Source organism: Pezoporus wallicus, unplaced genomic scaffold, assembly GCF_028554395.1.
Source record: "Pezoporus wallicus isolate ANWC-B61680 ecotype Strahan unplaced genomic scaffold, APGP_CSIRO_Pwel_v1 contig_8797, whole genome shotgun sequence".
NCBI lineage: Eukaryota > Metazoa > Chordata > Aves > Psittaciformes > Psittacidae > Pezoporus > Pezoporus wallicus.
Window position 1 is genome coordinate 242,142 of NW_026641918.1, and position 19,434 is coordinate 261,575.

General features: G+C 51.2%; 2 protein-coding genes across 7 annotated transcripts; both read left to right on the forward strand.

The window, feature by feature from the left end:
• The first annotated feature begins 21 nt into the window (after nt 1-21).
• Nucleotides 22-2,909, forward strand: TIRAP (TIR domain containing adaptor protein). 6 transcript variants are annotated; one of them, XM_057425941.1, is made up of 6 exons: nt 22-245; nt 1,066-1,149; nt 1,251-1,376; nt 1,576-1,630; nt 1,857-2,450; nt 2,545-2,909. In XM_057425941.1, the coding sequence occupies exons 4-6, from the start codon at nt 1,624-1,626 to the stop codon at nt 2,586-2,588; spliced, it is 645 nt and encodes a 214-aa protein (XP_057281924.1). In that variant the 5' UTR covers nt 22-245; nt 1,066-1,149; nt 1,251-1,376; nt 1,576-1,623; the 3' UTR covers nt 2,589-2,909. The 6 variants fall into 6 exon arrangements, with proteins under 6 accessions (XP_057281924.1, XP_057281923.1, XP_057281921.1 ...); XM_057425940.1 differs by having other exon boundaries at nt 1,309-1,376; XM_057425938.1 differs by having other exon boundaries at nt 1,251-1,630.
• DCPS (decapping enzyme, scavenger) lies at nt 2,595-16,870 on the forward strand. Its single transcript, XM_057425935.1, has 7 exons — nt 2,595-2,690; nt 3,078-3,107; nt 3,696-3,864; nt 10,602-10,747; nt 12,715-12,828; nt 15,456-15,566; nt 16,538-16,870. The coding sequence occupies exons 1-7, from the start codon at nt 2,595-2,597 to the stop codon at nt 16,802-16,804; spliced, it is 933 nt and encodes a 310-aa protein (XP_057281918.1). The 3' UTR covers nt 16,805-16,870.
• The last annotated feature ends 2,564 nt before the right edge of the window (nt 16,871-19,434 follow it).

Sequence of the window (19,434 nt, forward strand, 5' to 3'; positions counted from 1 at the left end):
TGTCACTGTATTAGCACCATAATGGAGTGTGTTGGTTATGGGTGTATTTAGAGGTAAAAGTAGCCCTGTTCTCTCACCTGAACGCCTTTTGGGGGTTGGCTTTGACCCTGCATTGCACTCTTCCTATTCTCAACCTATTTCTTAATGCTCTTTGCAGGCAGTTGACTAGGACACGGGCTTCCCAGTGATGACCAGCCCGTAGCTGAATTGTGCTTGTGCTGCTAGGGGACTTCAAGGTGCTGCTGGTGGGTCAAGGCATGTTGTGAATCAAGCTGTGCCTCCTTAATTACACTGCTCCCTTTAATAATGATGATATGATAGTGAAGGCAGGGATGGGGAGCCATCCAGTGGGGACTCAAGGTTTGGGGGGTGATGCTCACCCTCTGGTAAAGCAGAGGGATGAAGGTCTGGTGACTTGGGGGTTGACCCACATATGGGCTGGTGAATCCCGTGGAGCATGGCATGTTTTGGGATGGGAGGAAAGAAAAGCAGCTCTGAAATCAGGGTGATGAGCGCTGACTGTTCTCTTCATGAGTGCATTGAGACGGGTAGAGGTGAGGGCCAGGCTCCTCCAAGGTGGGGACCCATAGTTGGTGTAGTGACAGCCATCATTCCGCTCCAGAGTGAACAGTCAAGGGGACACTGACCCAGCTTGGCTATGGCAGTGTCACAGTGGCGGGCAGAGGCTTCAGTGTCCATCTCTGAGCTCAGCTGGGGTTGCTGGTGCATGCTGGGTGTGGTGACGGATGTGGGAGGGAGGGAGGGAGGCCCCAGGGAGGGCTGAGCTGCTTCCCCTGCCTGTGCTTCCGTATGCCCGGCGGAACCCGGGCCTGCCCCCAACTGGGGGGATCTCGGGGGGAGCCCAGGGATGGGGCAGCTCTTCCACACTGTCCATAGGGAAGCTGGTGGGTGCCACTGTCCTCCCCTCACCACCTGGGGCTGCTCCATTAGGAGCTGTTCCCAGATGGGGAAGCTGTAAGGGTGGATCGGCATCGCCATTCAGCGTGGGTCCTGTTGGGCTGCGGAGGGAACATGTTGTGTCCTAACTCTTCCTTTCCCACCTAGGTGATCCCTGAAGATCCTCCTTGCTGAACTCAGGCGCTGATGTATCCCCCTTCCTTGCTCCGGTGTCCATCTCCTGCATCCCAGGTAGGCACACCCTAAACTTCCCCCCCCCACCATACACTATCCTTGAATAGCAAAAGCTTTTCACTATTACTAAGCAATGGCTTGCTTGGGCTTCAGCCAAGCCCTCTTCTGTTTGCCTCAGCTGGTCAACCCATGGTGATCCCACTTCTCCCTCCACAGGATCCTTTCCCCACCGTCGGGAATGAGGCTGTCTCCTGCCCGTTGGCTCTCAGCCTCGCTCGCCACGGGTATGCATCTGGTAAAGAGCAGGAGGGTTTGAGCTGCCTCTTCCTGGCAACTATTGGGGAGGTGGGTGCAGAGAAACCCTGCTGGGGGTGGTTTTGGGGCTGGGATAAACCGCACTGAGCTCTGGGGGCTGAGGCCTGCTGCAGGCTGGTTCCTGCTCTCCTGATTTCTTCCTTTATCCCTTCTTCTTCCTGCTGGCAGGAAAGGGTTCAGGCTGGCGATCGGCAGCTGAGCAGCGCGGTGCCCGTTATGGCTGGTGAGTGCTGGGGAGTGAACACTCTGAGTCTGTCCCCTCCCCACCAAAACATGCGGGTGCCCACATGGGTGCACTCACGTGTCATGGTAGCAGATGTTTTAGGGGCTGGGGTGGTTTTGGGGGGTTGGGGTGAGATCCCATCTGGATCTTCCTATCTGGAGGTGTCCTGCTGAAGCCACTGGAAGCCCCCCCCTAAAACCTCCCTATGGTCTCCCTGGCTCTGCAGGTTGGTTTAAGCGGCTCCTGCACAAGCCCAAGCCGAGGTCAGTGGAGAACAGCCTCAACACCAGCCGTTCTGCTTCCTCATCACCTTCCTCATCCTCTGCTGAGAGCTGCAGCTCTTCTCCCAGCACGAGCCTGACCCAGTCCACCCGCCCGTCACCCATGTTGATGTCAGACATCACTGCCTCGGGCAGCGCCCGCTGGGCTAAGACCTATGATGTTTGCATCTGCCACAGCGAGGTGGACCTGGAGGTGGTGGAGGAGCTGGTGTCCTACCTGGAGGGTCAACCTGAAAGCTTCCGCTGCTTCCTCCAGCTGCGGGATGCAGCGCCAGGCGGCGCAGTGGTGACGGAGCTGTGTGATGCTGTGCAGAACAGCCACTGCTGGGTCATGCTCATCACCCCCGGCTTCCTGCAGGATCCGTGGTGCAAGTACCAAATGCACCAGGCGCTGGCGGAAGCCCCGATGGCCAACGGGCGCACCATCCCTGTGCTGAAGGACGTGGATCGGAAGGATTATCCCAAGGAGCTGCGAAACCTCTACTACATCTACATGAAGGAGAACAGCTTCAGGCAGATCAGGGACACCGTTGTGCGCTGTGAGTACATCACTCTGAGGGTGTAAAGACCATGTCAGTTTACTTACTTTAAGCTTAACTGGTTGCTTATGGGGCTTATCTTCTGCCTCTGCAGATCTCCAGGACCTGTGCCGGAGCTCCGTGAGCACAACAGAGTAGTGCACAATGGATCTGGATGTAGTCGCATCTCAAGGGACCTTGGAGCAGACCTGGGAACTGAACGTGGACACTCGCCTGCATCCCTGGAGAACAGATGCCCACGTCTGTGTGGCCAAACCCCCCTCAGAGGGGAGAGGGACATCCTGGTCCCTACTGCTTATTGTGCAAACACTAAGCTCTGATGTTCAGAGGCTCCGGGAGGGGGGGGGTGTCTTCAAGGCTCCTGATGGGGCTCAGACCCTCAGTAAACTGACACAGCGCCTGCCCGGCCTTTGCACGCGTTCTCTGGGACAATATAAATGCAGAAGTTTGACATTTTGAGTTAATGTTCTTTTCCCCACGTTATCCCCTCCGTTGTCCCCATTTACCTGCTTTTCCAGCCCGGTGGTGCCCCAAGCCGGGCAAAGGGGAGGGCTGGGGGGTGGCAGGATGCGGCCGCTTCCTGCGCTGGAAGGCTTAATTCAAAAGCTCTGGGTACGTTTGGATTAGTACCGGTGTTGCTTCTGGCCCCGAGAGCAGGTTTGTCGTGCTTGGCAGTGAAGCGGCATCGATCTGCAAGCATCATGCTAGCTCTGCGATGTGTATATGATAGGCATATCAGTCCCTATAAAAGGTAAAGGGTGCCATAAAAGAGAAATCAATTGGATCCCAGACTGGTTTGGGTTAGAAGGGGCCTTAAAGCTCATCCAGTTACAACCCCCTGCCGTGGGCAGGGACACAAGCTGCAGTGTTACAGTCCCCCAGCCCCTTGCCTGTGTTCTCATCCTGACCCTCTGACAGCCGCATGTTGACCTGAGAGTATCTGAGATGAAATCAGTGATGTGGGTCAGTGGGAATGTGGCTGCGGGTGCTGGGAGCATCCGGGGAGGTGCAGATGGGCTGAGACACTGTCCGCATCCTGTGCTCCCCAACAGAAACCTCCCTCATGGGCAGCAGATTCCTGCTGTGCCTCAAGCCACACGTGCCTTTATTTTTGGATGGTTGGCTGGTCCAGGAGGGGGTTTGTGTACAAGAATTGAGGGACTGCAGTGTGTCTGCTTTGGAGCCTCAGGTCCTGGCCTCAAACTGGATCCATGTCACCAGCAGCTATATTGGTTCTTATTCCAGGTGACCGGCCCCTCTGGAGAGGGTACAGATGCTTTAGTCATCCTGGAAAAGACTCCTTTCCAGGAGGAGAAGCTGTTGGACCTGCTGAAGAAGCACACGAAGCTGGAGCTGCGGATGCACAATGACATTTACAAGACATACCACCTCTACCCTCCTCCAGAGCTGAGCGGTGAGCACGGGAGTCCCAGGAGGGTGACATGGCTGTGATGCTGCTCCATGTGTTCCTACCTGCTCTGGTTGTGGTTTGGCAACAGCAGAGCTGGGGGAGCAGTAGAGCATTGCTGCTTTGAAGGCAACATCTTAATTGAGGTTTTGGGTGCTACCTCACTTCACCTCCTTTTCCTCATGCTCATCAAGCTATAAAGTTGCTGGACACTAAACAGATATCACTTGATTCCTTGCCCAAGCCTTGATTTAAAGGTCAAGGGCTTGTGGGTCTGGAAGCTTTCCTTGTGTGTCTGTCTTCAGTGATGTTGGTTAATCTGGTATAATGCACTGTCTCTCCCCATCATGTTTACTTTGACAACACTGCAGAGCACATCTTGGCAGGTTGGGCACTTCAATTTAATGCTGGGATGTGCTTAAATTCCAAAGGTGCAGCGATTAATTACACATGAATGCTTCCATAAGCACAGTGACAACCAGACAGGCTTAACAGAGTCAAAATTCATCAGAGTGATAGCTTAAATTAGAAGTTGTTTCAGTCCTGAATTGAATTCTTTAGATGTTTGATGTGCCTTCCCAAATACACCTGTATTTTAATGCTATTTCCATGTAGTAGGAGGAATCACTGTCTGTCTTTGGGAGCTTGTGAGTTGTGCTAAGCTCCTCTTGCCCTGTGAAGGACTTTAAATCAGAGGTTTTGGTGTTACAATGACACATTTCAAAGGCAGGAGAAGATGGTAAAGCTGTGCACAGCCTCCTTCCTACTTGGGCGTCTGCTGCAGTGACATGCAGTGATTTCCACGAGGTGGCATTGCAAGACTAAAGTCCCCTGGGCCTCTCTCCAGCTGCAGCCCTGGCAGCTGGGCTGGCATCTGACTTCTTGTAGCGCTTTGAGCAGTGCTCTTTAACTCCAGTAGTCCCCTGATTCAGTCTTACTTTATTTAAGGTTTATGCTGGTGTGAAACCTCTCACTAGGGTGAAAACGCTGTTAAATGTCTCCTCTGTCAGTGCCATTCCTGGTCCTGCTTTATCTGAGAGGCTGGGGCAAATCCAGGTGAATCTGAGTCTATTCACATCCCATTTCTGGGTCTTTGTTAAACTGAAATCTCATTCAGGTTATTTGGTGTGCCCTCTGTGCTGTGGCTGCCCAGTGTTTGTGTCGTGTATAGCTGGACCAAACCTGCTGTGCTTCTGGATGAGTCCCTGTGCCATTCCTTCTGTTTGAATAGGGAAAAAAGCCTCTGGCTTCCTTCTGCTAAAGCTTATCTCTTTAATTACTCTTCCATTGCCTTTAAAAGGTAGGGTTTTGTAGATACATTCCCCAGTGGTTAATCTTTCCTCCTCGCCCCTCTCCTTGTGCTTGCTCTGGATGTTGAGCAGCCCCAAGCAGGGGACCAGGATGGGACTGCAGATGCTGGTGCTGCTCTCCAGGCTCCCCAGCTCCCTGCTATAAGTGGGGAAGCTTCTTCCTTAAAGCAGTTCAGTGCTCAATAGCTGTCTTTGTGGGCACGTTGCTTAAGCTGCTGGCAGGCAGCTGGGCTGGCACCGGCGGAAACGGTTGTGTGTGTCAGGAGGGGAAGGAAATCGCCCTTTTGAGTTGAGTCACGGCCCAAGAAGGGAGTTGACGTGAGGAATGCAACTCATAAACCTAAAACAGGAAAAGTTTCCTGTAAGGCTGCAGACGGCGTCAAGGCTTGTGAGGAATCCCGGGATCGTGCTGAGATGCAGCGAACCCTTGCATGGAGTCTCTCGCAGCCTTTTGGTCCCAGGGTTGGAGAGAGAAAGGGTTTTCTCTCCTGTGACTTAGCACAATGCAGTAAAGGCCAAGTGGTTCATGGCATGAAGCAGTTCCTCTGAAAAGCCCCGGATTGTGGCGTCACACAGTTGCCCCTGGGGATTTCACACCCCAGATGGGTGGACCCCTCTTCTGCTCAGTCTCTTGCTTTCTAGAGGTAAGATAAACCACATGAGGAAATCACTGCCTCAAGTGACTCATGGCACTGGGTGTGAGGAGTCGCCTCCAGCCCCTCTGCTTTTAAGACGTGTGTTTCTCAATGCCTCCTTTGTTGTCCCAAGTCCTTGGGCAGCTCTTCTTTGAGCCGGAGTTTCTTGATAGCTGAAGGTGAAGGTTTTCTTCACCCTCTCCCATGGAAGTGCTGCTGTTCCCTCTGCAGAGTCAAGCTAACACAGGCCCTGTGTGATGAAAGCTTGTTTCGTCTTGGTGGTCCATTGCGAGTCTGGGCCAGTCGCTTTGTTTGCATGGTGAAAGCAAAGGAAGGGAGGCCAAAAGCAGCACATTACCTCAGCAAGCACCTCCCCTCTGTCCTGGGAAGAGGAATTTCACTCTGCTGCTGCTTAAAGATGAGTTTTTTAGGGCTGGGAGCACACAGGTGTGGAGATGCCGGCCAGAGAAGGGACCTCAGCTGTGTCTCTGGTTTAAGTGGCCCCTGGGAGAGATGTGTCAAGGCTAAAATGGGGGAATAAAAGACATTTGTAAAGCAGATTGGTAATGGTCAGAGCTCATCGGAACGGCAGCAAGCTACCTGAATAAAGAGAAGGAAATGTGAGTGTGTTTGCAAGGAGGAGCAGTGTCAGAGCTAATCCTAACTGCTCTGCTACTGGCAAAGGCAGGCGTGTGTAGCTTACTTGAAGGCCAGTTGCTGGATGTTGCCTAGGTTTAAGAGGCAGCTTATTCCTAGAAGTGTGAGAGATGGTGAAGGAAACCCAGCTCTGGGACTCTCCCTTGCAGTGAGAGCAAGGGCTGCTTTCATAGAAGGGAAAGATGCTGTTGTGAAAGGCTTGGTTGCAGAAGTCAGATGGTTCAATCCACGTGTTCCTCAGTAACATCCAGCTCCTGGTGGTGCTCACACCCATTCAGCAAGAAAATCCAATGAAAAGCAGCCTCCTCTTACCTGGTTGCTGAGGGATGGTGTGTTTTACAGCCCCAAAGCTGTGCCAGTATAATTTAAGGGCTCTTATCAATCCTTGAAGGAGTCTTTACTCGCTGGGCATAGCTCATCCCTGTGTTGCAGGCTGGAGCTGATAAAACCATCTCAAAACGAGCACAACAGGAGATGCTCCATCTCTCTGACACAGGGCTGGGAGAAATGGGAGAGCATGGAAGGAAGGTATTCAGTCATGCAGGAAGTGATGCATATCCCTGCTTTCCCTGGTCTGGTTTCAGGCAGCGTGGAGCTGGAGAGACTTGCAGGAGCTGCCGAAGGGAGGTTGGTTGTGTCCCAGTGGTTCCATGCTCTGCCTGCCTGCGAGGCTTACCCAGCAAAGACAGCTCCTTATGGAAGTGTAGATGCTGCAGCAGTGGGATGTGTGGGGTGGGTTGATAGGGGGTATGGCCATGCTTTGCTCTGGGGTCTGGGGCTTGGTAACATGGAGCTAGACATCCTCCCCACACACCCTGAATCCCCTTTGGAAGGGAACCAGGGGCCAACCAGCCTTTGCCAGATGTCTCCAGCGGCTTGGCTTGCCCTGGCCTCTTGCAAGCTTTATCCTTTTCCTTATGTGCTCTTATCTCTTTCAATAAAGGAAGCCCCAGATGGCAGAGGCGGTTAAAATGAGGTGTTTCCCTGTGACCACTGTGCTGTGGTGATCATGAAACTGAACAAAAATACAGTTAAGGCTGCGTGGAAGGAGATAGTTGATGCTGGGAAGATAGTGCAGAGCTGTAAGCAGCAGGAAGGAGGCTTGCAGAAGAAAAGTGCAGTGTGGCTTTCTCTGCTGTTTCCTGGCCTTGCACCTTCCTGCACCCCATGGTTGAGTTGATAAGGCAGGCAGATGAAGAGCCAAAGCTCAGCTTCCTGCTAGCAAAGGGAGGCAAAAAGCACCCCTGCCTGGAAATAGAAACAGGTTGTTCCTGCCCTGTGTGTTCAAATCTATTAAAAGCAGAACTAGAGCCCTCCATTTCAGTGTTGCTGAGTGAGATGGGAGAGGTGAGCACAGGGCTCTCACCGGGTCACCCTGGGCTCTCCTTGCTGTTTGAATCACTTTGAAACTCAATGGGCCAAGCTGGAAGGGGATTTTGGCAGAGCCTAGGGAGAGTGTGGCGTGGAAGAGGAGAAGGCACTTTCCTATGTGTGTGAGCTCTCTCTGCCTTCTCCTCTGTGCCGTGTATCTGTCCTGCTCCATAGGGAGCACAAACACGTTTCATCCTCTCCTCCTGGCAACAACTGCCCTCAGCCCCTTTTCCCATAAATCCCCCAGTGTTTTGATTTTGTTTCTTGGTGGTTTTGAAGCCGAGTTTCCTTTTCTCCTGGGCAGGGAAACAAGAGTGTGGTGCATCCCCTCCAACACCCTTCATAGGGTGACCTGTCCCGTTTGTTGTTCTCTACCATCGCAGCACCTCTGCCTCCTGGTCCTTCAATTAAAGGTTCTTTCCATTAAACCTCCTTTATTATAACCCCCAGTTAATTGAGGGTCACTCCTGACTTCCAGAGTAAACCACAGGCGTTCCGTGGCAGCCCATGGGAACACGTGGCTGGTGTGACTCAGACCCAGCGAGCTTAAAACCCCACATCATGTGTCCTAAAGCAGTTCTTTACCCTCATTTCCAGGCCAGGGTAGGTTTCAGCTGCCCCACAGCCTACGTGATGCTTCAATGCACGTTGAGCCTGCCAGGAGCACGGCGGCTTTTAAACTGGAGCATGAACACGGCCCGTTGCCAGCAATGGAAAGATTTCGTGGCGAGCCTGGTCTCGCCGTGGCTGTTTCCTGCCAGCCTTAGACAGGACTTTCCATCTTGTGCATGGGCTCTGAAATGCTCAGAGCCTGACTGTCGTTATCAAACAGCTCCTTGGGCTGTGGTAATTCATGTTAATGAGCATTGCTGGGGCGTTCCAGGGTTGATGAGACCTCTAGAAGGGAAAGAATCATTATTGAACCGCAGCCTCTCTCCCCCTCTCCTCCTGCAAACATCTGCTGCTCGACTGCAGCTGCACGTTTAAGGGCTCCTCTGATCTTGCACTTGGCTTTAAAGTAGCCAAAGTGGCTCTTTCCACCACCCAAATTGGGGAGGTGATGGGGAACCTGTGAAGGGTCCTCTGCAACCCCATCCTGGCCAGTGCATGGACTGCATTATCATCACCATGGAGGGGGTTTCTGCTGCAGTCGCTGCTCTTATTTTGGGCTATAAAATGAAATTGTGGAAGTTTCAGCCTGAGGCTGGGCATTATCTTCTGCCTTTTTCTTTTCTCCCCGTTGCTTTGCTGGTCTTGAGTGAGGAGCAGAGGAGCTACAGCCATGTATGTCTTTTTTTTCTCTTGCTATTACATCATCCCACTCGAAGTGCTAATGGAGTCCTGGAAAACAACCTTGTTTGAACATGTGTACGGTGGGAAACGGACCAGGCTGCCCTTGTGGTTTGCATTTTCATATTTCATGTTACCAGCATTTTCCTGTGGATTTCATTAAGCTGGGTTTGGCCTGAAATGAAAAGGCAGAGTCACCCGGCTTGTGCAGAGCCAGCCTTGAAAAGAGACAGCAGAAAACTAAAGACCCAAGCCCTGGCTTTAGGACCAAATAGATCATGGAATAGTTTGGATTGGAAGGGACCTTAAAGCTCATCCAGTTCCAACCCCCTGCCACAGGCAGGGACACCTTCCACTAGAGCAGGTTTCTCTAAACCCCATCCAGCCTGGCCTTGAGCACTGCCAGGGATGGGGCAGCCACAGCTTCTCTGGGCTTCTCCAGGCTGAACAAGCCCAGTCTCAGCCTGTCTAATAATATTATATTTATATTCAGTGTCTGGCTGTGTCTTTAAATATATAATGCATGAAGCATGGCTGTCTGGTGCCATGGTGAGTGTGTGACCTGTGGGGTTTGTGCCCATTCTGGGCACAAGCTGAGCGTTGCCAATGCCCTGACCCCTTGCTTTGGTCAGATCTGCTGTCAGTTTGTCCGGCCTCGTGGGGCTTTTCTCCTTCCAAGAGTTTCACCACTGTGGGTAAGATTTACTGCTGCAGGAGCTGATGAGGTGTGTGCTTGTGTCCTCTTTAATGCCACACAAATTTCGCAGCAGTTTTAATCTTCAGGTAAACAGAAACTGTTTTCACCAGCTGAATCTTCACTGTCAGGTGGTGCAGGGGAATCACCCGCTCTTCCCTCAGCTCATCCCAAGCTCTGTTAACCCATCAACCCACATTGTTTGCTCTGGATCCATCCCCGTGCCCTTGACCTCTTTGCCTCCTGCGCTCAGGGCTCAAGGCCAAGCATCGTGATGCCTAAGAGCTCTGGGAAGGAGCCACTCCATGTGCCGGCCCTGCTGCTTGCAGCTCACACCGTGGCTGCTCCTGGGACTGGAGAAAGTTGCTGGGTGTTTGCTAGGAGCTTTAGATTTAAGTACGAGGAAGATACATCTCTGCCCTGGGGTGGTGTTTCTGTCCTGGTTGTTGAATGCATGCATGGGAGCCCCAGCTCTGCCCTGATGTTGCTGATATGCCTGAAAGAGTGAGTGTGGGAAAAAGCCCTTTCAGACAGCAAACTCCTCCACTGAACTAGAAAGACAGGCCCTGGCTGTGTTGTCGGCTTCTCCTTCCTCAACAAAAGCAGTGGCAGCCTGGGAGGTTAAAGCACTTGTTTGCTTTCCACGTCTGCTCTCCTCCACCATAAGATAAGAATGGTATCTCTTTTAGTGGGGTGTTTATTGGGGACGAAAACAGATTTCTTGGGCACTGCAGGAAGTAGTGTGGGCTTTGTGCACTGAGTTATCACAAACATGTTTGTTTCTAGAGATAAAGACCACGGTGGTGTACCCTGCCACGGAGAAACACCTTCAGAAGTACCTGCGCCAGGAGGTGCACCTCGTCCATGAAACCTGGGAGGATTACAAGAACATAACGCTGCCCTACATCCAGTCCCAGAGCTTCAGCATCCAGGTAGGGATACCACTGTTTCCCTGCTGCAGAGTTAGGTGGGTTTGGTCTCCTTGACTGACCCAGCCCAGCTCTCTCAGCCTGCCTCCAGAGCAGAGCTGCTCCAGCCCTTGGAGCATCCCTGTGGCCTCCTCTGGCCTCACTCCAACAGCTCCATGTCCCTCTTGTGTGGTTGCCCCAGAGTGCAGCAGAGGGGAAGAACCCCCTCCCCTGACAGTGTGGCCTTTCCCAAGGTTTCTGGAGATGTTTTGTGCTGGGACATTCCTCCTCCTTTCCAAGGGTGGCTGCCTGGGCGTTGGTGTCGTTCTGGAGTCTCTTGGGTGTTGTGGAAATGGAAAGGCACAGATTGTTCTTGGATTACTGCATCAGAACTCACTCCTTGGACTTTGCCTACAGCTTCTTTGCCATTCAGTCCATAGTCCATGTGGTGAAGCTGTGCTTTTAGTGTCCTTCTCACCCCAGGCAGCAGCAATGGCTTGTTTTTCCTGGTTTACATCCGTTTTGATCACTCCTCTCCTCTTTAGAGACCAAAGGAACACAAGTGTGTAGGGACCAATTCATGCCCGCCTGTGCAGAAGGGGGAATAAACCAAATCCTTGGTCTGCTGAGGCTATCCATTAAAAATAAAGCCCCCCCAAAGACAACCAGCCATTGATAATGCCATTTCTTGTCTTTATCTAACTGGGTTTGACGAGTAGAAAGGGGAAATATGAAGGGTAACTGAAATATCAGGGGACTACAGAGGCCTCTCTGTGTTCTGCTGGAGGATGCAAAGCCCGGATGCTTTCAGTATAATAGTCTTATTGTGGTGCCAGTCTTTGGACGTGTGTTGTCCTCACTGGGCTTATGCTGGAAACAGCAAGAGCAGGCAGCTGATGAGCTGCTCATCACATGAGGCAGCACTTGGGTTTAAAATCCAGCTCATCTGATCAGTGAGCTTATTCAGGGCACTGATAACTTGGATGTGCGACAAGGACAGGCATAACACCAAACCAAGGGGCAAACTTCCATTTCCTGCCCTGCTTTCCTTCCAGGGTCACAGAGCACCATGATCTTGTGCCATGCTTTCCAAAATCACTTGGAGAATCTAATCTTCTCTATGATGTTGTTGCTAGGAGAAAAGACCAGGAATTTAAGCAAAAAACCCAGATCAAGGGAGGAGAGGTTGGTTTTTCCCTAAGGGATATATTCAGGTCAGTTCACAATGATCCTAAGTTTTGATTTGATTAATTAAAGTCTTGACAGAGCTCCCCAGAAGGGTTCTTTTGAGTGTTTAGTGTGCACAGCAACCACTAACCGAGCTCAGTGAGTGTGTGTGAGACTGGCTGCACCTTCCCAGCCCAACCAAAGCATTTCATACCTAAATTTGATGGGGAAAATGATGCTTTAAAACCTTGTTTGATGATAGACTCGAAGTGCATTTTGGAGGTGTAAAGAACCATAGAATGGTTTGGGTTGGAAGGGACCTTAAATCTCATCTCATTCAGACCCGTTGCCATGGGTATTTAGTGCTTGTAGCAGCTCCATCTCTGGATGGAGTATTGCTGGACCCCACTGGGGAGGATTATCCCCACATCCTCCTAGGGGCAAATGCAGCTATTTCTGCACTGGGCTAACCCCAATGTATTCAGTGCCTCATCTCCTGCTGTGGCCAGTTCTTAGTGCTTGAGAGAAAGCAAAACTGCCTGAATAAATCAGTGCAGTGCTGCACAGCAGGGTCGGGGGGGGATCTTTTCACTGAAGTGCTCATAGCAGCCTGGAGTTTGTTGTTGGAGTGTTATGGATAATTAACTACAAATGTTACCAGCCGTGAGACGATTTGGTCGTCTTAAAATCAAGTTGTTGTTTGGTTTGGTTTGGGTTTTATGTTCTAGTTGCAGGGAATGGGCACTAATCCGTGAGCTTGGGCTAATTGTGCCTGAGGTGGTTGTTTTCTCTGCTGGTTTCTAAATCACATATTTCTCTTTCAGTGGGTGTACAATATCCTGGAGAAGAAAGCTGAGGCCGATCGAATCATCCATGAAAACCCAGATCCTTGCGATGGCTTTGTTCTAGTTCCAGATTTTAAGTGGAATCAAAACCAGGTTGGTTTGCTCCTCTTAGCTTTGGAGGGATGCTGCTTGCCTGAAGGTAATCCAGAGGAAATGTCCACTTTCATGCTGCTAATAGCATGCTAATGAAAGTTTCAGTAGGGGAATGTGTCCTTCCTCTTCCTGCTGTCATTAAGTGATGGTACTGCCAGGGCCTTTTATCACATGCTAATTGTGGCCACTGCAAAACTCAGGCTGTTCCCACTGCTGCTGGTGGTGATTTATTTATTAGGTTCCCTTTCTCTTTCCTGTATTAGCCCAAATGGTGCTGTGATGTGTTTGAACCCAAAGCCAGCTGCGTGTTTGCTCCTTCGGAACTTGGTTGGGGCTTTGTTTCTTTTTGCAAGCCTCAACTTTAGGGACAAAGGGGGCTGATGTTGTCCTTTGGTTGCTGTGATTAACTCTCCTCCGTGCAATGTTAAACAGATGGTTTGTAGCTTAGGAGCAGCTGCTTAACCCCTCGTGGGAGTGGCCGTTCACTAAAACACAGAGGGTTTTAACCAGGCTGTAACTCATGTACAACACAGCTCTGTGTTTCCGTCCTGGTGCTGCGTGAGCACAGGTGAACGGGTCACTGCGGAGCAATCTCTGGTCACATCAGCTTGTGACAGATCCCTTGTCAAGCAGTGATGGGGTAACCAAACCCGAATTTCTGCTTGTTCACTGGGAAGCACAACCTTCTTCCTGCAGAGACTGATACCTGGGGAGTTTGGACTGTGCCTTGTTCAGTGCCTTTTACTCTCAGGGTGGTAATATGCTTCGAGCAAAGCCTCAGTGTAAATCATCGCTCGCAGCAGCCAAGCTTCACAACTCGCATCAGGATTACAGATGGATGGGCTGAAAGTTGTGCTTTAGGGACCTGTTGTATCCACATCTTGCAGGTGGCATGGTCAGGGAGTGCTTAAGTGGCGGGATTTGTTCTTGGGAGAGCTTCTTGTTATGCTGGACAGGATCTTCTTGCTTTCTTCCCACTGCTGGGCTGCTGTCTGCAGCAAGAGACCCCTGGGGCTAGGCAGGCCCTTTGCCTGTCTCATTCCCAGGCAGGCGAGCCAGCATCCCAGCAAGGGCTGTTGGCTTCTGCCTTTGAGCCAAGGAATTTCTTCTTGGCTGTGGGTGATGCTGAGCCAGAGCTTACCCTGCCAGCCCTGGGGCTACCACAGGCACAGGTTCCTTCTGCCTCCTCCCATCAAACAGGCAAGGCTACTAAATTAAATTAGAGAAGCAAGGCATTGCTCCCAGCAGGACTCCCTGAAATCCATTCCACAGCACTGCCTTAGCCCATGGAATGGTGTGAATTCACCTGGAATTGTATCAGGCTGATGGACATGAGGAAGATCTCTCCTTTCCATTGTGCTTGCTGCCATCCTTAACCTTCTGGGCGCTGCATCATCTCCTTCTCCCCAACCTTGGTAGAGGTTTTGAGTTGGTTTCTTTTGGTTTTAGTTTGGTGTTTTCTTTTCATGTTTTAAAGCCTTTTTGTGTGGTTTTGTGCTTTCTTCCCACTCCTTTTGAGCCTCTCTCAAACCCGCAGGAGCCCCGAGGCGTTGCCTGAAACGATGCCCGGCATGACATCAGTCAGAGCCTTTTTAGCAACAGCCTTATTTGTTTCAAACAGCAACATGCAGATGTTGTTCTAAAGGAGAAGAGCTGTTTGCTTTTCCTCCCGCCAGCCAGCCCTGCTCCAAAGAGGACAAGCTGATACGAGCTGTGCACAAGCTGCTTTGGGAATCCAACGGAACCATGAGCATCGCTGTGCTGGCTGGGTGCAAACAACAGCTTCGTGTTTGAGAGCCCCGAGTCGGGGTCCTCAGAGCATCTTTTGGCATGAGCAGTTCTTTCCAAAGAGCCAGATGGTCTCAGATAGCTAAACCCTTTTATTTGTAGTGTTCATATTGGAAAGCTGAAGGAGATAGGGATTTGTTTTGATTTACTTTTAAAGTGTAATGATCCACATCTCTATGTCTTGTTAAACATTGAAGTGCTTTGGGAGATGCCAGAGGTCTGCCTGAGAGCTGCTCAGTGGGTGTTTTACTGCCCTGGTGTTGTCCAGTGACCGATTAGGGCTTGAAAATAGTTATTTATAGGATTGGTGTGACTGGAAGTGGAGCTATTTGCACGGTGGAAGTGTGGGAAGGTTTTCACTTGGAAACATCTACAGTTGCCATTCTGGCTGCTGTGATTCACTGTAAATCCTCATCTGAGTGTGGAGATGAACCCCTGAGCTAAAAAGGCTGTGCTTGGGCTGCTGGCGGGTTCCATGGAGTAGGGTGGGTGCCAGCCTCAGTCTGCACCAGGACAATGTATTTGAGATGTTCAGGGCTGTGTACAAAAGATTGATCAATTGATCTGCCTTTAAAGCTGAGGAGATATTTGTGGTCCTACTGTGTATGGTTGGGGTGAAGCTGTTGTCTCCTAGTTAGTGCTGGACCAACCTCATTTGCCCAGAAATGATGCTTAGAAATGCAGTGGATGAAGGCAGCTTATGCTGGGTTCAACCCAGCTTGGGTGTGGGCTAAACATGCCAGAGGTAGCCCCTTATTGCACAAGCTGGGGTTGGTGTGTTGGGTCCAAAGTGCTCGTGCTTTTATCTGCTCTGTAGTCACCTCCATGTCTCTCTGCAGCTGGATGACCTCTACCTGATAGCCCTTGTTCACCGTAGGGAAGTCAAGTCTCTTCGGGACCTGACCGCTGAGCACCTCCCGCTGCTGAGGAACATCTTGCAAGAAGGGAAGGTAAGAGCATGGCTGGTCCAATGCTGCTCTCCTGGCGAGGGAGAGCCCAGCCTGCTTGTCACAGCGTCACTGGTGACCAACCTACCCACCCACAGCACCTGCATGGGGACCACTAATGGGAGGTGACAGTAGGTGATGAACCGAAGCTGTGGGCACCTTTCCCTGGGGCACTGGAAAGCTATGTGGCATTCAGAGTGGTTTAGGGGTGCTCAGTGCATCTCTGTTAGCAGAGAGCTGCAGGATTCCAGCCCTGTCTTATTCACACTGGTAAAAGGGCAGTGGTGGAATCACTGGAAGCGTTCAAACAACATGTAGATGAGACCCTTAGTAACATGGTTTGGTGGTGGAATTGGCAGTGCTGGGGGAATGGTTGGACTTGATGATCTTAAAGGTCTTTTCCAGCCTGGCTGATTCTATGATTCCTCCCAAGCCCTTGACTGATTTCACTGGCAGACGAGTGTTTTCCAGCCCTGTGCTGGGGCATGCTTGGTGCAGATAGGTGCATGATAGCTTCTCTTTCCTTCCCCGCCTTAGAAACTCAGGAAGTAATTGCACTGGGGAAAGTGGAGATTAATGAAGAGATTAGCCATGGGATTGCAGTGCACCCAGCTAGCGTGCCAGGGCTCACCAGCACTGCTCAGAGCTTTAATTACACCAGCTGGTAACAGATCTCTGTAACTCACCGGGTGAGCTGGGGTGATAAGGATAGAATGGAAAGTGATACGAGCACCAGCGGAGGAAAGTGGGGCAGCTGAAGGCATTCCTCCAGCCCTGTGGAAGCCAAAACACAGGATGGGGAATGCTCTGTCCCTCCGTTCTCCCTTGCTGTGAGGATGGAGAAGCAGAAATCACTTCCGTCTTTCTCACCACCGCCCAGGGATGCTCCTTCCAAGCCTGTCCACGCACTGCTTGCCCCCGTGCCCTCACTGTGTGTTACAGTCCTGACCTATGGTGGTCTCCTTTCTCCTTAGGAGGCTATAATGAAGCGTTTTGGTGTGCCTGGCTCCCAGCTGCGCATCTACCTGCACTACCATCCCTCCTACTACCATCTACACGTGCATTTCACCGCCCTGGGCTACGACGCTCCGGGCATCTCCGTGGAGAGAGCCCACCTCCTGACAGATGTGATTGACAACCTGGTGCTGGACTCCATGTACTACCAGAAACGGGCTTTGACCTTCGCCCTTCAGGCAGACAAAGCGCTGTTCAAGAGATTCCAGGAGGCAGGAAGGGTGTGAGCAGGCAGAGGTGCTTTTGTATCTTTCTGGTTTTAATAAATGCCCGTTTTAGGTTCGTTTTTAAAAGAGGTTTTTTTTGTTAACTAATTTTTGTACCAATTGGGGCTGATGGCCCAGTGTATAGAAACCATGTCTTCTGCTCAAGTCAATTAAAACATTGATTAACTTCTTTTGGTGTGCTGGTCTATACTGGGGTTGTAGCAGTGAGCTGGGATGCAGCAAGCAGAGGGTCTGTGTGCATCCGTGTTCTCCACCCAAAAGACAACCCTTGACACCAAACAGAGCTGAAGGGGTCCAAGAAAGTTGGACACCTTCTAGTGGAAGGTGTCCCTGCCTGTGGCAGGGTGTTTTAACTAGATGGGCTTAAAGGTCCCTTCCAACCCCTTCTGTGGTTCTAAGACCTGGTGAGAGCTGCCTGTTGTGATAGGAAAAGCCTGATTTCAGGGTGCAGAGAGAGGTTTGGTCTGCTGCCCGCAGCCTTTGGTTCCCTGCATCTTGTCCTCTGGACACCAACCTCTGAAAGCTTGATGAGTTCTTGCTGCCAGAAAGGGCTCTGGTTTCAGCCAGGAAGCAGGGATGTAATTGCAGGAATCATCTTGCTGGCTGCCCCCTTCTTTACTCATTTCACCAGCCTGTGCTCTGCAAAGGTGAATTTTTCATGGGGGGGGGGGGGTGTGTGTTGAAAACCAGCAGAGAATTGCTGTTTGCAGATGTGATCTGCTGTTTGCAGAGCACTGCCCTGTGATGGAGCAGCCCAGAGCTGGCTGCATTGCAAGCAGCATCATCAGAGATGCCTGGGGCTTTGTTTGCCTCATCCGATTAATAGATATTCAGGTCAGGCAGTTCCCTGGTACCTTTTAGCAGCAGGGAGAGGCAGAGCATCTGGATGCAGCCACCTTTTCTTACTATTGCTTCTCTGCAGAAATGCAGTATGTGGTAAGAAAGCCAGGGCAATCTGCTGGGGAGCCTTTCCTTCTTGTTTCAACTCTACCCATCTCCTAGCAGTTGATCTGGGAGCTGCTGTAGAAGTGAATCTGGAAATGATCAGTGTGGTTGGCCATGCCCTGGCTCTCTGCATCCCTAGGATTTAAGTTGCTAAGGGAAATGGATGATTATTTATTATATATGGGAGTGTTTTCTGTGCTAAGAGGGAGCTTGGTCTCCCTAGGTGAAGCAAAATCAGTTTTACAGGATAAACAGCAGATGGGACCATCCTGTCAACCAGGAAGCTTCCATGCTCTCCAGCTATTAAACCAAAAGGCAAACCTGCCTTGAGAGTAGATGCTTTAAGGGCTGTGGCAGACGACCAAGCAACACATCTGCAACCAGAAGGAATCCTTTCTTTTGGAAGACAAGAAATGATGCTTCTTGGCCAGTGACCCACCTCCTCTGGAGCACATGGGACCCATGGAGACCAGGACCCCAGGAGAAGAGGTCAGGGGGATGCATATTGATGGCCCTATGGCTAGGGCCTTCAAAGCACTTATTGAGGTCCTGGGACTGGGTTTGCAGAGCCAGACCAGCACTTCCAGGCCATGGGTTGAGGAAGGGTGAGGCCGAGGTGGTTGCAGGACAAAGGTGGCTTGTGCTGGCCATGAATTGCTCCATTCTTGTCCTTCCGGAGCAGATGCTGTGAGCCTGGCTGAGGGCATCCCCTTCTCCTTTGTGAACAGACCATGGCTGCCTGGCTCCTGCCTTGTCCTTGTCACCCTTTTGGGAGGGTTTTGGCTGTGGTGATGGCGTGAGGCCAACCCCGGGATGGCAAAACCTCAGTGAGAGAACAGCTCTGTTCCTCACTGCGTCTTCTAAACCCTTGTATCCGTGTAATTGTCGAACAGCTTTGGGCTGGGCGGTGGCAGAGCTCCTTACAAATCACTGCTCAAACAGCCGGGAAGTTTCTTTTATCCCCTTCTTTTCCTCTACAAATCACCTGGCTCTCTTCATGCTGAATTAATCTAACTGCAATTTATCCTTTGTAAGTGGAATATTAGGGCAGGGTGTAGTCATTAGCAATTACCCAGTGGAAGCTTGTGCCATTCTGCTAAGGCAGCAAATGTGCTTCCCAAAGACACTTTGTCTCTTGGAGCTATGGTGGCCACTGAAAGAAGCTCTTTGGTGGCCTTTGGGTCCACCCAAGACTTGACTAGAGTGGATGCGGCTGTTGTGTGCCCCTTGGCATGGGACCAGGGTTTACTCAAGCCTTGGTGGAGCTCAAGCTCCACCATTGAGACCTCTTGGATACAGAGAGTCAGGCACAGCAGCTCTCTGATGGTGGGTTGGCATCTCTGCTCTGGGTCCTCTTGATGCTGCCCCAAGCTGCAGGGGGATGAAGGCATCACCCCAAAGCAAGCCCATCCTACCGGGAGGGAGTGAGAATATCCTGGGAAGGGAAGCTTTGCAGCCTCTTTTAATGCTGTGTCTTGGGGGCATGGTAAAAATAGACATTTGGGATGCATTATTGTTGCTGGCGCTTATTGAACGCCGCTTATTGTTTTCAGATGCAATAAACAGAGCGGGGGAACACAAGAGACCAAAGGGGCTCAACATCCCTCAAGCACATCTCAGCTCCCCCCCTGCTGAGCTGTGGCCCCACTAATTACCCCAGCATCATTGACAAGCCAGTGGCAATT